Raw genomic sequence first — 24,374 nt, forward strand, 5'->3', positions numbered from 1 at the left:
TATAGCAAAAAGGAAAAATAACTCAGTAAGTAATGATGATGATAATAACAGTAACGGTGATACAACGCAGAGACGTAAGCCCACACGTAAAGAAACAATGTAAAACATATTTCGGCTCCTACAGGGACTGTTTCACTTGAAGCAAACTAAATCCTTCTGATATGAGACACTTGTCACATGTGGTATCACTCATCCTCTCACCTCTGCAGTACGGGACGGGATCATCCCAGTTTCCTGTCTCCCGGCAGTAGAGTCGAGATGAACCGATCAGCTCGTATCCGTCATCGCAGCCAAACACGACGGCGCTGCCCATCAGAAAGTTGCTGCCGCTTCTGTGACCGAACTCTGGAGACCCGGGGTTCTCGCACTTCACTGGCTCTGGTGGGAACACACGTAGAAAAGAAACACCCACACATTAGAGCTTTGTTTTAATCAGTAAAATGTTTAATAAAAATCTAGCTTTATTATAAGGATGGCAAAAAAAAATGGCTGTGTGGTCTCCCTAACCCTACCTGTGCAGTTTTTTCCATCTCCACTGTACGGGTGAATGCAGGTGCAGGTGTAGGAGCCGTCTGTGTTCTGACAGGTGGCGTGATCATCGCAGTCAGATCCCAGAGCGCACTCATCCACGTCTAACAACAGTGAGAAATGCAATTTGTCACTTGTCAAGAGATTAATTTTCCATATTTATACAGCTGAAATGAAAATAGAGACACAGAGCGTGAAGTTGTGAAGTACCGAGGCAGGCCGGCGAGTTTCCTCCCCACTTGCCGCTGTTGGCGCAGTGAACCTTCTCGTCTCCCAGCAGGTAGAAACCAGCGTCGCACTGATAGACCACTGAGCTGCCAGCGTGAAAGTCTGTTCCCTGAAACAGGCCGTTCTCCAGGGGGTGAGGGGCTCCACAGGACACACCTGTAACACACACGCGCGCACACACACACACAAACGAACAGGGATGTTTCCGGGATCTCCACATTGCTTTCTACCTAAAGCTGTATTATTCATTCAGTTTATAAAATTGAAAAAATAACACACAGTGATCTATCTGGAGGGGAAAATACTGTTTTATTCATTTTACATTATTATTCATAAGGCCAGCAGAGCATAGTTAACTGAATTTTGTCTTTGTTTGCAAGTTTGTGTGTCACTTTTGAGAAATAGCTGAAGTAATGAATGATGCTGTCACAAACTAAACTGATCACTTTTTGATTTGTGTATGGAAGCCTGTTTGAGTTAACACTTCACAAAGCAACAATGTAAGAATGGGCCAAACTTTGAAATAGTTTCCATAACTTTTCACACGCAAACTGACAAACAATGTCTTTACACATGATTATAATAAGATCAAGACCATTTTGATGGGAAATTTACAAACATATTTGACAATGATTTGCGATAAAAGCCAAAATGTGTTGATTCATTCCAATAAAAGCACAATAAACACTAAAGCTCATTAATATTTACATTCCTTTGAAAATCTTTTTACAATTGTCGCGATGACAGATCAAGTTATTGGCGATTTATCATGCAGCTCAGATCTGGGCCTTACGTTCACAGCTGGGCAGGGGATGGCTCCACTCTCCTTTATTCTGACACTGCAGCACCGGCTCCCCCACCAGGTAGAAACCAGGATCGCAGGACAGCTGCACCTGAGCCCCGGGGCTCACCTCCACAGTGGAGGCGTGCAGGTGGGTCACGGCGTTGTCCAGTTTGGGGCAGTCTGGATGGAAACAGATTTTTTTTGATGTCACACTGGCTCTGATTCCATCACATCTATCATTAAAGGACGATTCCTCGCAAATTCAACCTGGGGCTCTAGTCTCCTAATATTTTAGGTCTAAAGATCATGGCATGTTAGAACACAGTCTAGCGTCAGATCAAACTACATAATCATGCCATGGTTCGGGTTTTTCGTAGTGTTAAACAGTTTCGGATCAAACAACATGTTTTTTTGCTGTGTAAAAGCATTTTTGGATAGAGCCTTGAACTTTCAAACCTTTTACAAGAATCTGTGGTGGTTCCCTTGGGGTAAGCCGTAGGGAGGGAGACGATAGGTCTCATCAAGTCTGTGCCTATGAAAATAGGCTTTTAGCCCAACAAACACTCTGAAACCTTCCGAGTTATTTCCTGAGACGATGCGAGGCAGAGAGGAGCGTAGTCGCCAAAATGTAGTGTGGACTAATAAATAAGCACCGCTAATGACTGAAAAAAAAGAAGTTTTCCCCTCCGAGGCAGCCTTAAAGAAAGCGGATATTTGTAAATGTTTGTAACATACTGAGCGCGTCAAATTGACTCTTGCGTGATACTTGAGTAAACTATAGCCCCAGGTTGAATTTGCCTGGAATTGTCCTTTAATATCATGACTGACTTTTGTAGAGATTTCTTACCAGCACAGAAAATACTGTTGTGATTTACTTTGACTCGGCCCACCACCCCGCTGAGGAAGTCTGGCCAGGCGAGGACGTTCCCTCTGTGTGTGACATGAGAAGCTGGACAGCTGCTGGACAGGACCTTGATCTACAGAATCAGGTACAAGAGGTAAAAACAAGATTCAAATTCACATCATCAAAACATTAAAGGTAACAATAAAACATGAGTGGGTATTTTCTGTTCACCTGCTGCTGAGTGAGGACACGATCCCAGATATTGAGTTGACTGATGGATCCGACAAAGGATTCGACAGGGTTGAAGCCCTCGCCCCTCTGGTCCTGGTCCTGACCCAACACCAGGGCCCCGCCAGCTACAAGACACAGGGGAAAGCACCAAGATTAACTACAGTGTATCCCTTGTTTTAAGAAACATAAAACATCATTACTGGATGTTGAAAATGTTTGTCATGGCAGAGAGAGGCAGGTCGAGGATAGCACTACACCTGGGATAGTGGTGCCGACTGACAGGCCTTTGCCTCCGTCTGAGGGCCTCCCGTTGATGTAGATCCTCCAGTCGCCGTCCCAGCTCCTCCACGACACCCCGATGTGGTACCATTGACCCGTGTTCACCGCAGGACAGTCGGTGATCCGCTCCTTACCGTTCACATACAGCACCCACCTGAAGCGAGGGAGAAGGAGGAGAAACAGTGAAAAGGATTTAACGAGGGACTAGGGAAATGGAACGTAAAAAAAAAAGGTTTTAGATATAATAGTTTAAAATCCTGCAGCATGAATAAGAAATACCACCAGTTATGTGCATATATGTTTTATAAATATTAATGGTAAACCACTGACCCGTTGTAGTCTATGAGCAGGAAGGCGTTGTCGCTGCCCTCCACAGCGTAGGAGACAGGTGTGCCATAGTTAGTGGTGTCTGACGACCTCATCCAGAAGGTGCAGGTGATCTCTGTCAGTGCCGGCATCACCGCGTCCATCATCACGTAACCGTGGATACCAGACACCTCGAAGTCCAGGTTGAAGGCAGAGGACATCTCTGACAGAAAAAGAAGAACAGTGTCATTGATCATTTTTTGTCATTGTCAATGATCAAATTATTTCAAATCTATCTATCAAACTTAACTTTCTGTCTTAAAGGTTTTTTGGGTTTTTTTTGTCCTCAACTCTGCCTGACGAAGGTCACATCGACTGAAACGTTGCTTTGTCCAGTAGTAAAAGACCTATTGCAAGTCAACAGTGTGCGGGAAGTTCTTTTGTTCTTGATCCGACCTACAGCTCCTAAAATGTTTTTTTTTTTACATAATATCAGGTAACCAATTATCATGCTTTTGCGTCCCCAGAGTTTCCATGGTGATGTGTCATCTGTCCTATAGTACCTGTCTCACACCTGGTTCCGTTGAACCCAGGGAGGCAGCGGCAGGTGTAGGAGCCCAGACCGTCCAGGCAGCTGGCGCCGTTCACACAGGGGTTGGGATCACACTCGTCCACGTCCACCTCACACAGCCGGCCCCGGTATCCCTCCACACACTGACACCTGGGAGAGAGAGGCGGGACATTCACACTGTAAGACACTGTCATGGTCTCTAAGACGTACTGTATGGATTGTGATTGGAATTGAGATTGATACTGCTGTTTTCTTAATGTCATTACAATTATTGCATTATTACAATTAAAGAGATAGTTCAACATTTTGACAAACTGGCTCATTGCCATAATCGTACTATAGTTTTAGGAGTAGGTTTGTTACCTTTAATTGTCGGTGCAAGCTATTTTTAGTTGTTTTCAAGGTAAATGCAGAGACGAAAAACTGCCCTTGCATCAGCGGTTTTGCATGAATTTACCTCTAAAACAATGGGGATATTTTTGTTACCTGAAATTGTTAACAGCGTCCAGACACGAAGCTCCATTCAGACAGGGGGCGCTGTAACATTCATCAGTGTCGACCTCACAGCTTTCCCCTGAGAAGCCGGCAGCACAGTTACAGGCGTAGCCTCCCGTGAGGTCCTCACACACACCTCCGTTCAGACAGGGCTCGGAAAGACACTCGTCTATTTCCAGCTCACAACGAGATCCTGCAGATGTGTGACAAAGACCAGATCATTTATATTGTCTACACAGTATTCTGTTGGAGAAGAAATATGCTGTTATGACATGTAATAAAGTATTTGAAGGATGATCTCCAAACAATAGTCCAATCCAATCCTCAAAATGAATCATTATCTATGTTATGCAACAGGCCTCAGCTGCCTCACCGGCTGATAAGTAAGACAGTCTTATTATCTGACCTGTGAAGCCGTCGGCACAGCTGCAGGTGAACCTGTTGACCTCGTCCACGCACACACCTTCGTTCAGACAGGGGGAGGAAATACACTCGTTCACCTCCGCCTCACACAGAGACCCTGAGACGAACGGCAGCGAAACACTCAGTCAGAAAATCAGACAGAAAATAAGCCACGTTACTGTATGTGGTTAATGTTATAAATGTCTGCGATGTATCATGAGGCAGGTATTTATATCTTGGCTCAGAGGCAACACAACCATAACTGTAATCAACATATTTCTCCCATAATGATATTTTGACATTGCAGAGAGATCATTAAGTTCTCAAAACAGCATTTCTTTCTCCTACCCTTTATGTCATGGTTTAATGTTTTTTGGTTGTTGTTATCAGGGGAGAACTCTGTCCAGTCAAACTACCACATGATATTTTATGGATTGACATTTATTAGCGAGACTAAAACCATTTCAAAACCACAACTCTGAAAAAAAATCACATTTATCAAGCTGAAGCCACAGCTGTTTACAGTTTGGTTTTCACCTGAGAGCGACGGTGGAAAGGAAACATGTCTGCTGTGAAATAACCCTGACTTTTTAAACCTGTATAATAATAGGTGTAGTCTGTACAATATTTCTTTCCATTCATTTTTTTTTAAACAATTCCCAGGCTTTTCTAAGACCTGGAAATTTTCATGCTGGTTTTCCATGATTTTGTACTGTACAGCCACTCATACTCTCTAAACCTTTAGACGTGTATAACAAGTGTGGGTTTGGTTGCCAAAAGCTCTCATACCTAAAAATCCTGGCTTGCACTGACACTGGAAGTCCCCGACGGCGTCTTTACACAGGCCTCCGTTCTGGCACGGAGCAGAGTCACACTCGTCTATGTCGATCTCACACTTGGCACCTGGGAGAGAAGAATATCAGAGCGTGCATCAAACACTGATCACAGCAAAGTGACACACAACCACAGCAGCAAACATGATGGTGCGGGCCTCACTGTGGGGAATAGCGGGTTTTTACTGTGGGACAGTGAAAACCCACACTAATCCCGTGGTGTCAGGAATAAAATGTGATGCCTGTAGGAATAAATGTTCTTTGTTTTATTCTAACACATAGTTAAGACTTGATGGTTAAACAATATAATCTGTTTCATCTCGACCAGCTGATGCAGCTGAGTCACTGTAAACCACATGGTGTGTGTGTGAAGCACAAAGAGGCTTTGAACTGTTTATTCATTCATTCATCATTTGGCTTTAATTTAAATGAGGTTTGATTATATTTCCTGCTTGATGAAAACACAGAGAGGAGAGAGTGAGGTGTATTTTTACTTTGAAGCATTTTCCTACAAAGAGTCAATAGGTGATTTACTCGTCAACAAAACAGCAACAAAAGATCACAAAGAAATCACTGACAGGTTTGTGTGTGCAGTCAGTTGCTGCCAGCATCAGATAAAGCCACAGAGAACACGCTGTTCAGGGCTGATCAACAGTTCCTCAGGAGGCCGAGGCTCAGCTGAACCGAGGGAACTAAACACCAGAAACCTGAACGGGTTCAAACTTCGACCGGTGGTTTACCTGTGAACCCTGGCATGCAGGTGCAGACGTATCCCGCCCCGACTTCCTCACAAGTCCCTTTATTCTGACAGGGCTTCAGGAAGCACTCATGGAAAACCTATAGCAGATAAGACAACACTGTTAAACACACACAGCAAAACCTACTGACGCACAACAACCTTTGTTTCTGTCTATAATTGCTGCACAGATCTTGTAAAAACACTTTTTTTCTTGCCAAGTTGTGTCTGTATCTGTGTATGTTGACTGCTTTTATGAGCTCAATTAAGTTTTGTTAACAATGAGTGCGTTTACATAGATGTTAGGATGATGAACCCGGAACCTATGTTGATTTTGAGCATATTCAGGATATTAAATGTGGGTAATCTGGTAATGTCACTGTCTAAAATCATCTGTGGACAGATGTGTCTCCATTTCTGGATCAACTGGATACTTAGTGCCTGTTGTTGAATATTAAAAGGCCATAAATGAAGGTAAAATAATAACATACTAGTGCAGGTCAATACTGACCTGACTGCTTGCTTGGTAGTCTTCAATGACCTCCACCTCTGGAGCTGCAGTCACACTCTCCTCCTTTGGAAGAAAACTGGAGCCAAAACCTGACAATGACACCCACAGAAAACACAGACAATGTAAGCAAAGACAAATCGGAAAAAACGCAGCAAGGATCTTTCCCCTCGCTACCAGACTGGCAGCCAGTTGTGATCCGACTGAACAAAAGCCTGTATTCTTACTGAGAGCTGGCAGCATCTCCTAACCACTGTTCATTCCCACACTTCAGCAGTGTTATTCATTTCCATTCTGCTGCAGAGAAATAAAAGTCATATTATTTCCTTTCCCCTCCTGATCCCAGCGCAGTAATCCCTTTTTCCAATTGGATCGAGCTGTCACAACACAGATCAGACACCACACAACTGGAGAGATGGCAACGGATTTTTTCGCTCAGACACGGGAGCGGCTGACACAGAGCAGTCCCATATATTTCACTCTCTGGTGACTTCACTTGGCACGTCCTGCACAAATCCAACATAAGTCACTTTAAATGCCAATTCAACACAGCAGTGGTTACAATAGCACTCTGCTGTGAGAAACTCTGCACTTTGCCATAATCTGCTCATATCAGAGTTTATTGAAAACTGGAGCTGGGGGGTTGACCAAACTGTTTTAACAAATATCATTTTCTCCTTCGCTAAAAAAACAATCTAATTACCTTAGTTTCACTATTGTAACGCAACAAAACATTAAAACCTCTATAAGCATCATATCTTGATCTGTATTCGGCGGTTTGCTCCAAGTAATTACATTTCAGATTGTTGACTTCCCGCGACCATTTTTGGTTATTTTAAAACATTCTCTGTTGTCTTTAAATTCTGATTATGAAGTTTTTAGCCAAAATCACAAAACCTGTGCCATTTCTCAGGGCTCTCCTTCTGCACAGCACCAGCAGCTCATTAGCAATGCACCTCTGGAGGGTGGGCGGAGACTGCACTGCTCTGCTCTGCACCTGCTCTTTTGTCTGAGCTGTCACACTTACTGGAGCAGTGCTGGATGGTGGTTGCACCGGTGACAGTGGTGGTCCCGTAGAAGGGGCAGGAGAGGCAGTAGGAGCGGCCATGCTCAGGCTGGTAGTAATCTCTGGGACAGGGATAACAGGGAACCAGACCGGTGCGGGAGAAGTGACCTGCTGAACAGGGGACTGCAGCAGGAGAGGAGCAACCATGAAAAAAGAAAAAAGAAATTAGTGAATACGAAGCAGCAGGTGAAGCTCCAGCATCATCCAAAAAATGGAAAAAAAGGGGAAAGCCAATATCTAGTATGTCCAAGTCAACAATTGGAAAGGTTATAGGTTATTTTTGTCTTTTTAACTCGGAAACTGAGGTAGCAAAAATTTCTCTGCTTCCAGATTTATCATCCAACTTTCCATGAACTTTCCAAAAAGGAGTTTGCCTTTCTGATATATCTGCAGATGTGGGCCAAATACTAACTGACACATTGTTGCTTACAGACAGGAACTGTGTTTGTTTTTGTTACCTAGCAGCGTTTAGAATAATGATTAAAGTGTTTCACAGTCAAAAGTAAGCAAGTTGATAGGACACCGAGGGGTGTGTGCTCTGCGCTGTCAGACTGTATCACCTCCGCACTCCGTCTCGTCCACGGCTCCTCTGGTGACGGTGGAAGTCTCGTCGGGACAGAGCAGACACTCCCTGGCGCCGTAACCGGGCTGGAAGTGTCCCAGTGGACATGACTCGCAGATCTCCAGCCCGTTCAGAGAGTGACTTCCAGGTTTGCACTGACCTGCAAACACATGACCATGACCACATCGAGAGGAGGAATCGGATACAGAGATTTATTCATCTACACCTGAGGACATGGATGAAAATCAAGATGACTGAATGTTATTTTATCCTGTTTGTTGTATCAGAGGAGAAGGAGAAGGAGTGGATTATTTTATACAGTGTGCGGACTTAACCCTATTTTCTTCTAAGACTGACTGCCTTGCTCTTCATTCATCGAGATGCGCAGTATTTCTATTGTATCAAAATTTAATTGTGATACGGATGTGATGTGATACTCAATGTAAATATGACACTGGTTTCTGTTCTAATGTGCCTTACCTCCTAATAAAAATATTAATTATAAACAAATAACTCGGGTCGGGTCAGACCACTTGGCGTTCGGGCTAAGAATTAGCGCTCGTGAGTCCGGTCACGTCTGGTCTGAGCTTCAACACCCACGGGTCGGACCGGGTCTTAAGGGCCTTTCACACCGAACGCGGTATGCGCTGCGCCCACCGCGAGGTACAGCGCAGACAGGCGCAGAGCAGGGCGGCAGCACGTACACATATGGCGCGAGTTGCTGAGCAACCGAACAAACAAGACAGGATTTGGGGGGGTGTATGCAAAGATATGTTCGCCAGGAGCTACAAAACGACCACCTCCAGGTGAACTTTAGCGTCAGGCTGAGCAGGGAGCAGTTTAACAGCCTGTTAGAGAGAGTTGGTCTGATCCTCAGGAGGATGACAACTCACTTCATGCATCCCGTCACTTTAACTGAACGTCTGGCCGTTTGTTTTCACTCTGCAAGCGGCTGGTTTTTTTCCAGACTCCACTACATCCTCTCCTATTGGACGCGCCGAGATGTCGTCACAGCGCGCTGCGCCCAGATTAAACATTTTTTAATTCGGGCGCAGCGCGCCGCCGCGGCATGCGCCCACCTCGCGTGCCGCTCAGCTCGGCGCAGAGCCGTTCGCCGGTGCGCCGCGGTAGCACGTACACAATGAATGGGTTTGCTGCCGCCTTCCGCCGCCTGCCGCGTTCGGTGTGAAAGGCCCTTTAATTATCAGAACTCTAGCATGAATGAAGCAGCTTAGAAACTGATCGAATGGGCGATTGTTGGCTTTGAGAGGTTTTGTACATTCACAAGAACTTGCAGAAAATAGAAATAGACCTGGCGTCTATCTGAGACTCGACTTTTATTTGAGTATCTGCAGTGTTATTATTGGAGCATGCATCGTACCTTTGCATTCAGCCACGCTGCGGGAGTGAAGGTAGGCCGTGGAGGTTCCCTCGGGACAGGACTTACACTCCAGCTGACCCTCCTGGTCCTGGTAGGAGCCCAACCAGCAGCTCTCACACTCATTATATTCCAGAGAGAAGTACGTTCCCACCGGACATTGGACTGCAAAAGCACTTACAATTAGCCATTTAATGGGAAACATAAAAAGTTTATAGCAGTGTGAGATTTTTCCTGAGAATCCCATAAATTTTCACGTATTTAAATTGTCATAAATATAAGCACAAATAAAAAAAAAAAGGTGGTTCAGTGAGTTTAGGTGGGAGTTTCTTTTCACTCGTGTCCCCGCCCCTCCTACTCACCACACATCCTGCCCTTGAGCACCGAGCCTGGCCTGCAGAACAGAGACGCCCTCCGGCCCTCCAGCGACTTGGGGTCGGCCACGATCATCTCCGAGGACACGTGGAAACTGGACAGCGGCTGCTTGGCCAGCGTTCGCTTCAGCCGGTTGGTCAGCTGCTCCAAGGTTCGCAGGAGCCTCTTCTGATTGGCCACTTCTATTGAGTCGTTCCTCGACAGGGGCAGAGGGATGCTTGCTGGGAGAACGGACAAAGTTTAAAGGACTGATAACTAACAACTGATGGCAATGTACACACATGTATCGGTGGCACAGGAAAGATCCAAATCCACAAAGAAGGCTGCACTTATTTTAGGGATGCAGCTATCGATTATTTTTGTAATCCATTATTCTATCTATCATTGATTAATCAAGTAATTGAATATGGTGTTTTGCTTTATTAAATTGTTACGTAAAAACGACGTGTTTGCAATTAAGTGTGTGAGTGTGTGACTGTGTGCGTGTGTGAGAGAGCCAAATCACTCCAACAAAAGATGAATTAAATGAATGCAGCAGCGTTTTATTTCGTTTCCTTGAGCTACTGTCAGGGACATCATAACTAGCCGTCAATATCAATAACTAATCACTTTACGTTCTCACAAGCGTTCATCTCGATTAGCGAACACATTAAATGCACATGTTTACATTACGTTGCATTGCATTTTGTCAGATCTGCTCATCTCGATTTGCCTGGATGCTTTCGGATTCCCTGTTGCATCACTACTGTAAGGACGAGCTGTTATGCTTACTCTGTCTCGTAACGTTCTGTTATTATCTCATAGCGCGGTGAATGTGCAGGTCACAATTTGTCCACCAGAGCGTTTTGGAGTTGTTGGATTGTGTATTTAATGAGATTGATGAGGGAAACCAAGAAATCCCATGAGCCTCTGTAGCGTAGCTCTGAGCAGCTCGCGGCTCTGCTCCGCCGTTCTAAAAATAGCTTGCACCGACAATTAAAGGTAACGAACCTACTGCTAAGACTATAGGGATTATGGCAATGGGCCAATTTGCCAAAATGTTGAACTATCCCTTTAAATGGAGCTACGATTCAGAAAAAATCGTTTCAGGCCTACTTATTTTACCTGTAATGTTGAAAAAGATCTGGATCTTCTGGTCTCTGGTGGGGCCTCTGAGCTTCCTGTGCCTCTTGGTGCGATGCTGCGGCTGCAGGCTGCCGTCTTGCTGCCTGCCGCTGCTGCTGCTGAGCTGCCGGCTGCCTGTGGCGAAGCCCGACTCAAAGTAAGCGTAATCCTGGGTGCCCTGAGGACTCCAGCTGTTGCCCCAACCTCCTGGTGCTGATAAATGTTTTGACAGAGAGAGAGAGAGGGAGGAACGATGAGCTCATAGGATGCTTCGTTTAAAAAATGAGTAAGGGTGAATTCGTGTGTTTGGATCTTACTGATAGAAAAGCCGTTCTCGTAGTCGTAGTTGTACTCCAGACAGTGACCCTGTGACATCACCTCAAGTTTGCAGGTGACGTCATCGCTGCTACAGATGTTGGGGAGCTGAAAAGAAGCAACATGTGCGTGAGAGTTGATCTACTGTATCACGAATGAGTGTGTTTGTTTTTGTGTGTGGTTCTCACCATGCCTCTCAGTTTGTTGTTGAACTCCCCGGCGAACGATTTGACCAGATCCACATCATCACAGCGAGACGCTTTAAACAGCATCTCGAAGGGCTTGAACCCGTTGTTTGCGATACGGTTTACTGAAGAAGAGGAGGAGGATTTTTGTAAGTGCTTTATTTTTGATAATTTGATCATTTAACCGGCAGCAACACCACATCTGTGCTGCGTTTACCTGAGCAGTCGGGCCTGTCCGGAGAGTAGGGCGGCTCCCACACGCCGTTGTAGGCGCAGAAGTAGCTGTGCACTGCATCCTGAGTGAAGCTGTAGCCCTCCTTACACTGAAGAGTGCAGTTGACGCCCTCCTCTTCCTCAGAGCAGATGAACTCTCCGTTCACCGGGACGTACGGCTGATCGCAGCTCGTCCCTGGAAAGAGACGACATTCCCAATAAAACTTCAAATAATTACTGCCACCATTAACATTTTCTTTAATCAATAGGATCTAGTTTGTGCCAGCTAAGAAAAGCCAGGTAAGGTTACATCTGTCAGCTCTGCACCTTGTACAGTGACGGTGAGGTTGCAGGTGCGGCTGTTTCCTGCAGCGTCAGTGGCGGTGTACTGGACCAGAGTCTCTCCCACTGGGAACAGAGCGCCTGGAGTGTGGCTACTGGTTACTGCGAGGCGGCCACCTGAGAGGACGAGACACAAGTGTAACAGACCCACATTTAACACATAATACTCTTTATATATCAATTTTATTCTTCATTTTCATGCTGAAACTGACTGATGGTTTCCAGTGGTGTTTGTACATTTAATCATATAATCTGTGCCCTGAGTACATTCTCAAAATAAAAAGCAAAAGTTAAATTAATTATAATATTCAAAGCTTTGTTTTTAGTCACATTTGCTTTTGCAAGAGCAAGTGGGGGATCTCAGTTTGAGTCAAATATGTTACTCCAGTTAACCTACAGAGGGCAGCGTTGGCCTGCATCCACTGTCCAGGACTAAATGAGTCACTCTCAGTAAATCATAGATGTTAAACCAGGATAAGAAGTGTGTCTGGGCATCACACGGCAGCTGAACAATCCACGTCTGCTGGATGAAGAGCAAAACTGAGAAAAAGTCTGATTGGTTTAAAAAAAAAAAACTGAACGTGCAGAAAATGATGGATTGTGCTTTTGGAGAGGCAGCAGTGATGAGGAGTATGTGTGTGTGTGTCAGTGTATGTGTGACACTATGGATCTTTCCTGCACAATCAGACACAGGTTGTGAACCAGAAGCTGTGAAAACATCTGCACCAAGTGTGAGACACAGACAGAATTACCAACAAAGGGAGAAGGTGGGAAAAGTGAGTGATTGACCTTTTCGCTTCACTCGGATCCACCTCCTCCGTTCATGGCAGCGACGCCGTTCCAGCGACGCTGACACACGTCTGGACTGTTGGAGTCTGGTGTCTCCCCTTATATATAGCCTGTGTGTGTATGCGTGTGTGTTAATGTGTGCGTCTACCGACTCGTGACTATATATAGCTCGGGCATCAGGGTGTGGGCCTGGAAAAACAAAACACTGACGTCGAAGCAGCGCGGTGTTGACGTCGTGCGGCCCAAAGCAGCCGCAGCAGCCTGTTATTACAGTGTATGAGTGTGTGTGTGTGTGTGTGTGAGTGAGTGAGTGAGTGTGTGTTTGATAGGGGGGCACCTCCACTTACAGGTGGGGGGAGGCTCTCATTGGTTTCTCTGTGATGTGATGTTGAGGCCTGTGTTTGTTTGCCTGAGAGACACATATGTGAGCACTGTGAGTGTTATTTATGTGTGTATGTATGTGTGTGTGTGTGTGTGTGTGTGTGTGTGTGTGTGTGTGTGTATGTGTGTGGAGCTAGGGCCAGTGAATTACATGGGCCTGGTTGTGGGCTGCAGCCCTGGAGAAGTCTGGTTTGCCGTCTGTCACCACCACAGCTGTTTGGGTACAGCTGGAGCGCCAGGACAGAGCCAGACAGCTCCACGCTATTTAGTCTATTTGGCAGAGAGAGGCCTTGATGCTCTTCTTTATCGGCCCTGGATTACGAAACATCGATGCGGCGAGTGGCCTTAGTTAACTAGAGAACACAGCAGGGTGCACACGGAGTCATAACAACTGCTATTATGTCCCCATCACAGCCTCACCGCTTGTCAAATTGCGCCTGAAGAAGATGATTATACCATTAACTTCAAAAGTGCGGTGGATGGAACCGATCGCGCTGTGGCTCAAATCTTATTTTTGACGTGTTTATTTAGGAATTCTTTGGGGTGATTCGATTGTTGTCGACACGCCTGCAGCGCTAGGGCCGTTTCTATCCCACAAAATCCTCAGATTACATGATTGATTAGCAAAAAAAAGAAAGAAAGAAAGAAAGAAAGAAAGAAAGAAAGAAAGAACTGTTGGGTTCAATCTGCACTGCAGTGAAAAGCCTTTTGTGTAAAAGTAACAGTTCAAGTTGGATCACAGCGAAGCAGAGGACTGTTCAGCCTCAACGTTTCCCCCTGAGGACGTTTGCACTTTTCACTCAATTAAATTAATCTTACAGCTGTTACCAGTTCCTTAAGAGATAAACATTTTACATATAAAACCTGGTTAATGAGACCAATTGCCTTAACACTTTAAAAGACACTTATATAAAAAAAAGGTCATTGTTCATATTGGATACTTAAACTGTTTGTACACGTGGAGAGTCGACTTTTACCGAGACAGTGATTAATACTCGGCTCTATTGTGTATGGCAGCCACTCTGATAAAGAAAAAAACAGACTTATTTGACGAGCAACTCCCTTTACAGTGCAGTATTATGTGTGCTTGTGTAATTATACAAATGACTGTGTGAAAAAATGGATGGAATGAGCGCACTTTCCCACAAAAGAACATTTTTCATGGCAAAAACACCTGCTTTTCTCTCCGTCGACTGTTTCAACATTAATGACGTTAACAGGTTTCGGGAACGACTTCATCTGTCCTCGGTCTTGTTTCTATCTCTATCTCTCCCAAACGCAGACACACAAATGAAGCGTTTGTGTACACAATTACAGCCCATAACAACACACACATGTGCACACAAAAGACACAGATCCCTCTCCTGAATACCCCCCCCCCCCTCCTCTAGTCACCCAATGGAAAAGATCCTGTTTAACCATCATCAGTGGAAGAGGAGGGTGGAGTGGAGTGGAACAGAGGAGCCAAAGGAATAAACCATCTTTTCTCGACGCAGTCGTCTGAGAACGGGGCGACCAGACATACCTGAGTTGTCGGAAAACTGTGGCACCTCCCAAACGACCGCCGTCTCCGTGTCTGTGGCCTGGACCGTGGGCGGCGACCTGCACCTGTCAATCACGGGAGGCTCCGTATCTTAGAAAAGGGGGGAAATAAAGGTTGTTAACAGGAAACGGATCGATTACAGTCAATTTACATCAGAGCAGTCAGAGCAGCGATCTCAGCCACGTGCAGCTTCAACGGCTCGACTGCTCCAGAGACGAGAATACCATTAGAACAATATTATAGAAAAACACAGTTAGGAGAAGTTTGCCTCGCTGTGATCTGACTTTTTTCGACGCGGCAGCACAGTGTGTCAGAGGGCACTGGTTAAACACATGTCTCTAATAAAAAACCACAACGTTCCACCACCATAATAACATATGGAAATGTTCACGGCTACCATGCTTGAGGTTTTTCCCCCTGACTGCTGTGATTATTGAGCGGTTGACACAGGACACCCCTGTTTTTTGCTCTCTACAGAAACACTATTTGGCACCTGCTGGGGCGGACGCATGCCCCCTCGCTGGTGAGTGCATCAATTAAATCACAGCTTTTATACTGAATGACAGAAATAAGCTGCAGCGCGGAGTTAAGGGTCCTCGCTGAGGGGAAGAGACGTGTTCCTGTAGCCGAGAGCTGCTGGTTTGAGTTCAAAACTAGGTCACTTTAGGTCACTTTCATCACCCAAGTGTATCAACTAATAAAAACTAAAATACAGATTCTTTAGTGACATTCATCTGGGTCTCAAATGCTCTCGACTTTTACAGGTGGCACTAATTTGCCGTATTCTACAAAGCATAAAACAGCATGTAAAAGTCACATTTTCCAACTCATTTATGACTCCACACATTGTTATAGTGCATGTGTGTTGTAACTTACGTTTTGTGTAGGAAGTCTGATCAGTCTAAAGGTTTCCATCGGAGCGTTACAGCTCTCAGATGTTGCCAGTGACTTTTAACACTGAACGTATGTTGCTCGTTATCATGGTGACGTCTGGATTTAACGAATTACAGAAGCAAAACTGTGTGTTGATTCTAGTTTTTTTGTGCCTTTCTCTAATCAGGTTTTGAGGGAAACCCACAAAGTAGATACTGTGGTACAAGATCCCAGGGCGCGCCACATGAATTAAATGGGAATTTGTCAGCACTGCCACACAACACAGGAACTGTTAATAAATATCATGTCATCTCAAACATTTGTCACGTACAAGGCTCAGCTGTGTGCACTTGAGCCAGTGGATCAGATGATGTCTGGGGATCGTTTATGAGCTCTTTAAAGGAGCTACTTGTTGAGTGCAGCCATTGTTAGCAGCATTTACAGCTGCTGCTTTTATTCATTGTTGTGTTTTCAAGACAAGAGGTTATTGTGCGTCCTCTGAGCGGCAACACTTCTTCAGGGCATCCAGAGCGGATACAACAGTGACTCAGTATTGGAAAGTGATAAGATGTTCTGACTTGTGGGGGCTAGCTGGTTAGCATGTTAAAGGGATAGTTCAACATTTTGGAAAATTCTCCTATTGCCATAATCCCTATAGTCATAGCAGTAGGTTCATTACCTTTAATTATCGGTGCATGTTGTTTTGAGATCAGCAGGGCAGAGACGTGAGCTGCTCAGTGAACACAATGGAAGTGAACGGTACAGGTCCCCTGTCCCTCATCAAACTCATCAAATACACAATCCAACAACTCCAAAACGCTCTGGTGGACAAGTTGTGACCTGCACATTGAGGGACAGGGGACCTATACCATTCACCTCCATTGTGTTCACTGAGCAGCTCACGTCTCTGCCCCGCTGATCTCAAAACAAACTATCTATCTATCAAATGATCAAACGAACTATCCCTTAAACTTCAAAGGAATGAATGAACAATGAATGTTTCCCATCACTGCTGAACAGCTGATAGAGCTGATGAGGGCTATGTAGTGATCTTAAAACAACGCTGTGTGGGCAAACTATGCATTTTTCAAATTATTCTGAAAGCATTCGTTTTTGTTTCGTGGGAGAGAATGAGACGATCAAAGTGAAAATCTGTGAACAAATTCTTTCCCCTCTCTCTTTGGACCGGGCCATGCCGGCCATATGTAGCATCCATAGTTTACTTTGATGCAGTCTCCAGAAGGATGAGCTCACCAATGACTGTGACTGTGAAGGAGCAGTTGGCCTGGTTCCCGGAGCGGTCGCTCACGATGTAGGTGATGGTCTCTTTTCCGATGGGGAACAGCTGGGGAGGGGTGTAGACCGGCTTCACCTGCACCACCACCTGGACCAGGCAGAGAGACAGAGAGAGAGAAAATATAAAGAGAAGAGACTGGGAGTGAGAGTAATGATGATGAGAGATGCTGTTGTTCTGTCCAGGCATCTGCAAAGTAATTGTCCTGACATCTCTGACAGTTTAAAAAGAGATCAGCTGCTAAATGATCCGACCTCCTCCTTAGAGTTGTCGGTGGCGTTCGGGACATTCCAGCTGATGTTGGCAGTCCCATGCCGACCATCTGTCTCCGCAACGATGTCCGCGGGACACTGGATCCATGGCGGTTCAGCATCTGAGGAAGACACGGAGAAGAAAACTGAAGTGAAGTGAACTGAACACACAAGCGAACAACTTTAACAGACTCCAGAGTGTGTAATTAGGATTTACATTAGAGACAAATATTGCAGATGTTCAATCCTCCACCGCAAACACTGTCCGCTGAACTCAGCCTGCTCCTTGTTATCAACCGGGGAGTTGATGCATGATGTCATGGGACCCCTGGACCTCTTTAATCACAGCACGTCACACCCTCATTATTGGTCATTACCGAATCAAAGAGACAGTGTTGCCGTTCCAACACAAGGCCAGATCCCAGCGATGTTACATTTACACTTGTATGTGGCTCTGACTTCCTTATCTCTGTCCATCCATTACCTCAACATCTGACCACAATGGTGGAGCAGAGGTTAGAGGAGATAGAGGTGAGATGACGTGTGAAACGCGCTCTGGGTCATTGTGAGAAACCAGCTGGGCTCATGGAAAAGGAAGCATCATCTTGGACATTTTATATTTTCTGGACTTCATGATTATAAATCTGTCTTGTGAGGGATTTGCTCATGTTAACAGCTACTGGACGACAATGACATGAGCTAACTCTGACATTAAGCTGTGTGGATGAATCCAAGGGAAAAATGACCAACAAGTGGATTTCTTTTTTTTCCTTACAATACACTTAAACAGATGTGAGAAAAGTGGACGCTTGTCGTTGGATTTATTACACATGTATGAGGCTGAGGTTACCGCACTGATGTTGTCAGCTTCGCTTAACAACCTCACATTTCATTCATCAGTTCTGCGATCAGCTTTTGTAACATAATTCAAGTTCTGAATGTGATAATTCACATCACATATTTTACTTTTCTTTGTTTTCCAAACACTGTGGTTGTGCTGAAAAAGAAAATGTGCAACACATACATATTTGAAGCTACTTAGAGATTTTAAGAGGTGAATAAAATGAAGTATTAAATGCTGATCTACTGTATTGACTGCCAGATATGGTAAAAAAAGAAAGAAAGTGGGGCTACCAGCAGGATAAAGATTTGAGTAACTGTGTCTGCACAGTCTCAGACAAACAGATAAAGACTGGCAGTAAAAAAAAAAGAATATTTAATCCTCTCGCTTGAATTATAATCAACTTCCAGGAGTCTTATTTGTTCCAGTAGGAAACATTAGGTCATGTGTGGTGGCCCTCTTAATATGAAGCATGTTGTCATTAGAAATCAATGTTATAATAATGTCAACCTGTTTGGCCGGTGGGCTGCTCACTTAGCCACCGTGACCCTTGGATGGAACAGTTTCTCCCTGGGTCTCGTTCTCCGTGCGGCGATGTTGTAATGATGTGAACCCGGCGCAGTTCAGTTCAACCCAGTTCAAGCCTGCTTTAAATGAGGGAACCCTCCAAGAGCCGAATCTCTCATCGATCGGCAGCGGCCATGCCTGTTGCGTTGTGTAAAGAGAGAGCCAGCTCGGCTCCCATCTGGACCTGATGACCCGTCTACTTAGGCATCCGTCTTTGCTAAACACTAACACACACACACTCTGCTGCAATCCGCTTCATTCATCTTCATAACAAATGGAGAGATATTTCACTCTGGGTGTCAACGGCGAGACAGAAGAGCACTTCTGACTTTGCAGCAACTTTCACTTTTTTTGATCTGCTCATCATTCTGCTCTCTCTCTCCTTCTCGTCATTCTCTCCATCCCACCCACATTTTTATTTCTATTTCCCTCCCCCTCTCTTTTCTTCCATCAGCCCATTTGTGCCATCTCTCTGCCGTACCATTATAAAACACCTACAGTACAGATGACTCATCCTCCCCCCTCCTCGCCGCTCCGTTCATTTTATCTTTATTGCACCTCTTCCTCTGCTTAATGACAGCGGCTCCTTCATTAGGGAACTTTCTCTCCGTGAAGGAAATGAGGGGATTGAGGACATCTGAGGGGGGAGTGGAGGGGGGAGGGGGAGGGGAGGCGAGGCGAGGCTGCTCTGCACCACCTGTTTCACCTGCGAGGCATCTGGAGAGCTGAAGTTCATTATAACGCTCTCCAGAGCCCAGTCAGGGCGGAGGAGCAGGATGAGGAGGAGAGGAGGAGGAGGAGGAGGAGGAGGAGGAGGAGGACAGGAGGAGGGAGGGGGCATGAGGGCTCGGACATGGTATGGTTTGAGTTAGTGACCCGAAGTCTGCTTCAAAATGGGGTTAGCACCATTCTCACCATTCACAAAGCAGAGAAATATGCAGAGAGAGAAGAGGAGGGGGGGCAGAGAGTGGAAAAAAAACTCTCCCTCCAACTTTCCTGCTGCTTGGTTTTTTATATCCTCATCTTTCCTCTCTTTCTCCACATATTCGGCATCTTTCTCTTCAGCTCTTTTAACAATGCCTCTTTTTTTCTGCCTTGCACATGAACTCGACGCATTAAAAAAAAAAAAAAAGAAAAGAAAAAAGTGTCGTTCCGTCTAGCGCTGGAATATTAATTGAATCTTCCGCGCAGACATGTTGAACTTACAAACAACTTAATGGTGGAAAACCGTCTGGCACATCCAACTACAGGAAATAAAAACCAGTGAGGACAATGAGTCTGGTCCTGTTGTACTGTAATGTACAGGCTTTCATTCATTCATATAGAAATAGCATCATATCTTTTCAAGAAAAACCCTCATCAATGTCGTTCTCATGTCTTCTGTGCCAAGCGTGGAAGTCACCGTGCACCACATCGTGCTGTTTCTGCATTTCTGCCTTCTGTGTATATGAAACAAACGAGATACAAAATGTTAACTACCGGCTTCAAATGTTTACGCTGAGGTAATTGCTGCCCGGCACTATTTCCATACTTGCTCTTGGCGAGACAGAGAATAACTATTTACTCCCAAAAATGTCAAACTATTGCTTCAAATAAACTCAACCAAAGGTAATTAGTGAGAAAACACGCACTGACATAAACTCCTGACCTCAACATACTTTCTTTCACAAACACACACACACACACACACACACACTGTTCATCACCTGTGCAGACTGCTTTGTGCACATTCGCCGTCCAGTTTCCTGAGCCCATGCACACGGCCTTCCTGTTTCCTTGGAGACGGTAGCCTTGACGACAGGTGAGAAGGCAGCTGGAGCCCGGCGACGCTGGCCTCCTCCCGCAGACGGGGGGCGACAGCAGGACGTTCTTCAGCGGCACGGCGGGGGGACAACGCACCTCTGGGGAGAGATGGAGAGATGAATCTGATACAGAGGCAAACTGCTTCCCACTTTCATTAGTCGATATTAAAAGTTGTGCTGCATCGGGCTTGATCAGGCTTGCGGCAGGAAAATGTGAGTATTTGAAGATAAGGTCAGTTAGAGCAATAATAGACAAAAAGAAAATAAAAAAAAGACTCTTTCAGCATCATGAGCATGTTTCCTGTGTTTTTACCCCAGAGTGATAAAATCTTACTTTGAGCAGGCTCCACTATAAAGGCCAGAAATGAAACTATTTTCAGTCTGTGTGTGTGTGTGTGTGTGTGTGTGTGTGTGTGTGTGTGTGTGTAACAGAGACTGGCACAAACACAACAAACATTTGGTCGGAAATGGACCTAAGAAAACACCGACCACAGGACTCGTACACTGGAGGCTTTTTATGCTTTTTTTCTTTTTGAGGGATGCAGGCTCATTGTGGGTTTGACTTGATGATGGATGGATCATTCTCATTCTCTCTATCTCCTGTTTCACCCGGCGTTTGGTTGGCTGTGAGAGCTATCGAGGGAAATACTCTCAGAGAGGGAGATTTCAATTGGATGAAAAAAAAATAGCCCTACATCCTCTCAGGGCAGTGGAGGTGATCCTGTTCCACCACAGCGCAAACAAACACTAAAACAAACCGCCCAGCTGCAGGAGCAGTCTGTCGAGCACTCCTCGTTGTGTTAAAGAGGTAATGACAGTCTGTGGGCAAAACACTGAGATGGTCAAACAAACAATCTGTAACTTGGCCAGAAAGAGATGATAGTTATCGATAAACCGAGAGTTTTCCAGAAGCAAAACCGGGCTTTTTTTTTTTTTAAATAGCGCAGCTCGCTGGTTGGCTGGAAGTGAGTCAGAGCAGGCCGGAGGTTTGTGGGTTACACACTCTCACACTGTCCCTTTTTTGTGTGTTGGTGTGCCTGACCTGGGTGCTCTCTGTGGCGGGCATGAGTGTGTGCAACTATTTTAACTTAACTATCAGTTGTGAAGTGTGTGGGTAACTCTGTGTGCATATTGTGCATATGTGGTGACTGACTCCAGCTTGGCGATGAGAAAGCAGATGTATCTCTCTTGTATATGATGTAGCTCTGTGCAAAACACACACCATATGTTTAACCGCAGCGTATATGCCAGTTACCTCATGTGTGTGTGTAAAACCCACATGTTTTTTACGTAGAAATATCCAGATTATTTTAGAGTCAGTCATTTGATAAATGATCTTTCTGCTTTTTCAGTTACCTAAACAGATAATATGGTCTTAGAGTTAAACACATTCAGGCTGCAAAATAAAGATGTACTGTGAAAGAGAGACTCTCATTGTGTGTGTGTGTGTGTGTGTGTGTGTGTGTGTGTAAGGGCTGGCCTGATCTATCATGGAAAATAATGCAAATTGAATAATCAAATAGAGAAATCTAATTTACCTCGACAGATGAGGGAACCGCAAGAGTTTGGATGAGGATGTGACACATGAAAACAGAAAGTAGTGGTTGAGATAGATGAATTCCCTCGGGGAGGACGTGAGTAGAGAGAGGAAATTGTGATGCACCAGTCTCTTCTAGCAGATTTCTATTAGGATGTTTGTCAAAATGCCCAAATGTACAGTTTGAAAAAAGAAAAAAAAAGTTTATTGGCAAATCAAATCAGATCTGCTATTTTCTTTTTTCCATTTTTCCAGTTTGATTTTATTCTTGGGATAAGTCATGGGGCCTCTTGTGCTCTGGAATCAGAAATGTAATCAAGAATACAAATACGAAGAAAAAGGAAGAAGGTGTTATAGCAGTGACTGGTCGTAGAGACTGAAGCGGTGTTAGTGGTAACAGACAGTTTAAGGTAGGAGGTCTGGGCTGATGAAGGCTTACCCACACACCGAGGTTGGGGTCCGCTCCACTGGGAGTCGGCCTGGCAGGTGAGTCTGGGGTCTCCCTCCAGCCGGTGGCCCCGCTCGCAGCCCACCTGACACTCGGCCCTGTAGGAGGCGCCGCCGTTGCTGCACCTCAGGAAGCCGTGCTGAGGCCGAGCGAGCGGCGGGCAGGATCGCACTGCAGCGTCCAGGGGGTAAAAAAAAAAAAAAGGAGAAAAACACATTGTTATGATCTGATTGGTAGCTTGTGCTGCCTTTGTTTTTGTTTTTGCTCTTGTGTTTAATTTGCTGCGGGCACTTCTGAATATTTTTGAAAGCTTAAGACCATAAAATGACAGAAAAAGGAAAACCTGGAAGAAAGCACGAGCAAGTGATTCAAAAGTACATTTTGTGGTTTGTTACAGTCAATTTAGAGGCTTATGACAATTTGACAATCTGAAAATACATATTATTACTGGCGACCAACCTTTGCTTAATAGAGTTGTGTTTACTTTTTAGCCAAAGCACATCAAGAAAGAAACCAGTCCATTGGAAAAGCAGAAATGTTTGACTAATTAAACTCTAATGAAAGGTTCTTTTTTAAAAACCAGCTGCAGCAGAAGTCAGAGCAAACTTCATTACTGAGATTCCTTGGATGATATCAAACTTGCCATCCGTGTGGAGAGATGTTTTGCTGTTATTCCCATGATCCTTTTCAGATGCTCTTCGCCGGGGGATTTTTGTTTGCTCTACCTTCTGCTTAAAATACACCAGAGACGTTTTACTGGACTCCAGCTCAGGGACAGACTTGGCCAGGTTGTAGTCTTCACTTTTTTATTCTTTGCAAAACTCCTGTCTGATTTTTTCATTGTGTTTGGAAAGTTCTTCTTCTGCCAAGCCTCTTGAGACCGGGAGTGATCGGTTTGTTCGATATTTGGGTACAAACTTGCATTCATTATGTCGTCTATGAATGTCATCTCCCTCTCGCACCTTTCACGCATATCAGCTCAATCCCTCCTCTGTGTTGTTGGACGCGCTGAGCTGAGGTAGTCCTGGCCCAGTGCACGCCAGACGCGCTGGACTCGATCTGATCCAAACTCATTTATTCTGGTTTCATCTGACCAAAGAATGTGCTGCCAATATTCATCAGGCTTCGTTTCATGTTCTTTGGCAAAGTTTAATCCTCCTCATTCTGTGAGAAATGGTTTTCTTCTTGGACGCCGTCTGCGGAGGTCGACTTCATGCAGCGTCCGTCGCACCGTCTGATCAGTCAGGAAACACAACAGATGATACTGGTGCCAAGTCAGAAGCACAAACCTGGCACATACACACACACACACAACACAACACAACACAGTCTGTTTTTTAGATTGAGTTGCTGTGACGTCATTTTTCAACGAAGGACCGCTGCATCTTCTGTGACTGGTGGTATGGCTCCTCCTGTCCCTCCTGCTGCAACTGGGTTTTGGCTTCAGAAGAAGTCTCACAGTCTGCTTTTTTACTTCTTTAGAGGATTTCTTCCAAACCTTGTCCATGTTCGAGCCCAACTTGAAAATCACAGGTATGCTCACAAACACATACTGTATAAGATGAAATACCTACAGATGCTGCATGTCATTCCCCCTCTCTGTCTTCCAATTCCCTGTCTCTCTACAGCTATCCTATCAATTAAAGGCATGAAAGCCCCCCAAAAATACTTAAAAAGTCACATTACGCTTCATTTCAGTCATATTGCAAAGGGATTTCCTCCTTCTGCACGACTCCACCTTGTGTGTGCTTCTCTAAGTTTAA

The 24,374-nt window shown here is 45.0% G+C and overlaps 1 protein-coding gene across 4 annotated transcripts in view; it reads right to left on the bottom strand.

Annotated features, from left to right (window-relative positions):
• The window catches only part of svep1 (sushi, von Willebrand factor type A, EGF and pentraxin domain containing 1), a 102,782-nt gene that overhangs the window by 21,586 nt on the left and 56,822 nt on the right, over positions 1–24,374 (bottom strand). For all 4 annotated transcript variants that reach the window (XM_085759863.1, XM_085759864.1, XM_085759862.1 and 1 more), the window contains 28 exons: positions 22,603–22,782; positions 20,531–20,725; positions 17,420–17,538; positions 17,126–17,255; positions 14,981–15,088; positions 12,271–12,402; positions 11,948–12,139; positions 11,734–11,855; positions 11,548–11,653; positions 11,231–11,443; positions 10,114–10,347; positions 9,755–9,916; positions 8,372–8,533; positions 7,773–7,934; positions 6,749–6,837; positions 6,242–6,338; positions 5,458–5,571; positions 4,673–4,786; positions 4,258–4,459; positions 3,764–3,921; positions 3,225–3,423; positions 2,873–3,048; positions 2,616–2,740; positions 2,388–2,517; positions 1,550–1,720; positions 739–912; positions 513–632; positions 202–378 (listed from right to left, as the gene is read on the bottom strand). In XM_085759863.1, the coding sequence (XP_085615989.1) occupies positions 202–378; positions 513–632; positions 739–912; positions 1,550–1,720; positions 2,388–2,517; positions 2,616–2,740; positions 2,873–3,048; positions 3,225–3,423; positions 3,764–3,921; positions 4,258–4,459; positions 4,673–4,786; positions 5,458–5,571; positions 6,242–6,338; positions 6,749–6,837; positions 7,773–7,934; positions 8,372–8,533; positions 9,755–9,916; positions 10,114–10,347; positions 11,231–11,443; positions 11,548–11,653; positions 11,734–11,855; positions 11,948–12,139; positions 12,271–12,402; positions 14,981–15,088; positions 17,126–17,255; positions 17,420–17,538; positions 20,531–20,725; positions 22,603–22,782 (4,263 nt within the window). The remainder of the gene's footprint in view (positions 1–201; positions 379–512; positions 633–738; positions 913–1,549; positions 1,721–2,387; positions 2,518–2,615; positions 2,741–2,872; positions 3,049–3,224; positions 3,424–3,763; positions 3,922–4,257; positions 4,460–4,672; positions 4,787–5,457; positions 5,572–6,241; positions 6,339–6,748; positions 6,838–7,772; positions 7,935–8,371; positions 8,534–9,754; positions 9,917–10,113; positions 10,348–11,230; positions 11,444–11,547; positions 11,654–11,733; positions 11,856–11,947; positions 12,140–12,270; positions 12,403–14,980; positions 15,089–17,125; positions 17,256–17,419; positions 17,539–20,530; positions 20,726–22,602; positions 22,783–24,374) is intronic.

This window comes from Trachurus japonicus, chromosome 18, assembly GCF_045865225.1.
Source record: "Trachurus japonicus isolate A0001 chromosome 18, Traja_1.0".
Classification (NCBI taxonomy): Eukaryota; Metazoa; Chordata; class Actinopteri; order Carangiformes; family Carangidae; genus Trachurus; species Trachurus japonicus.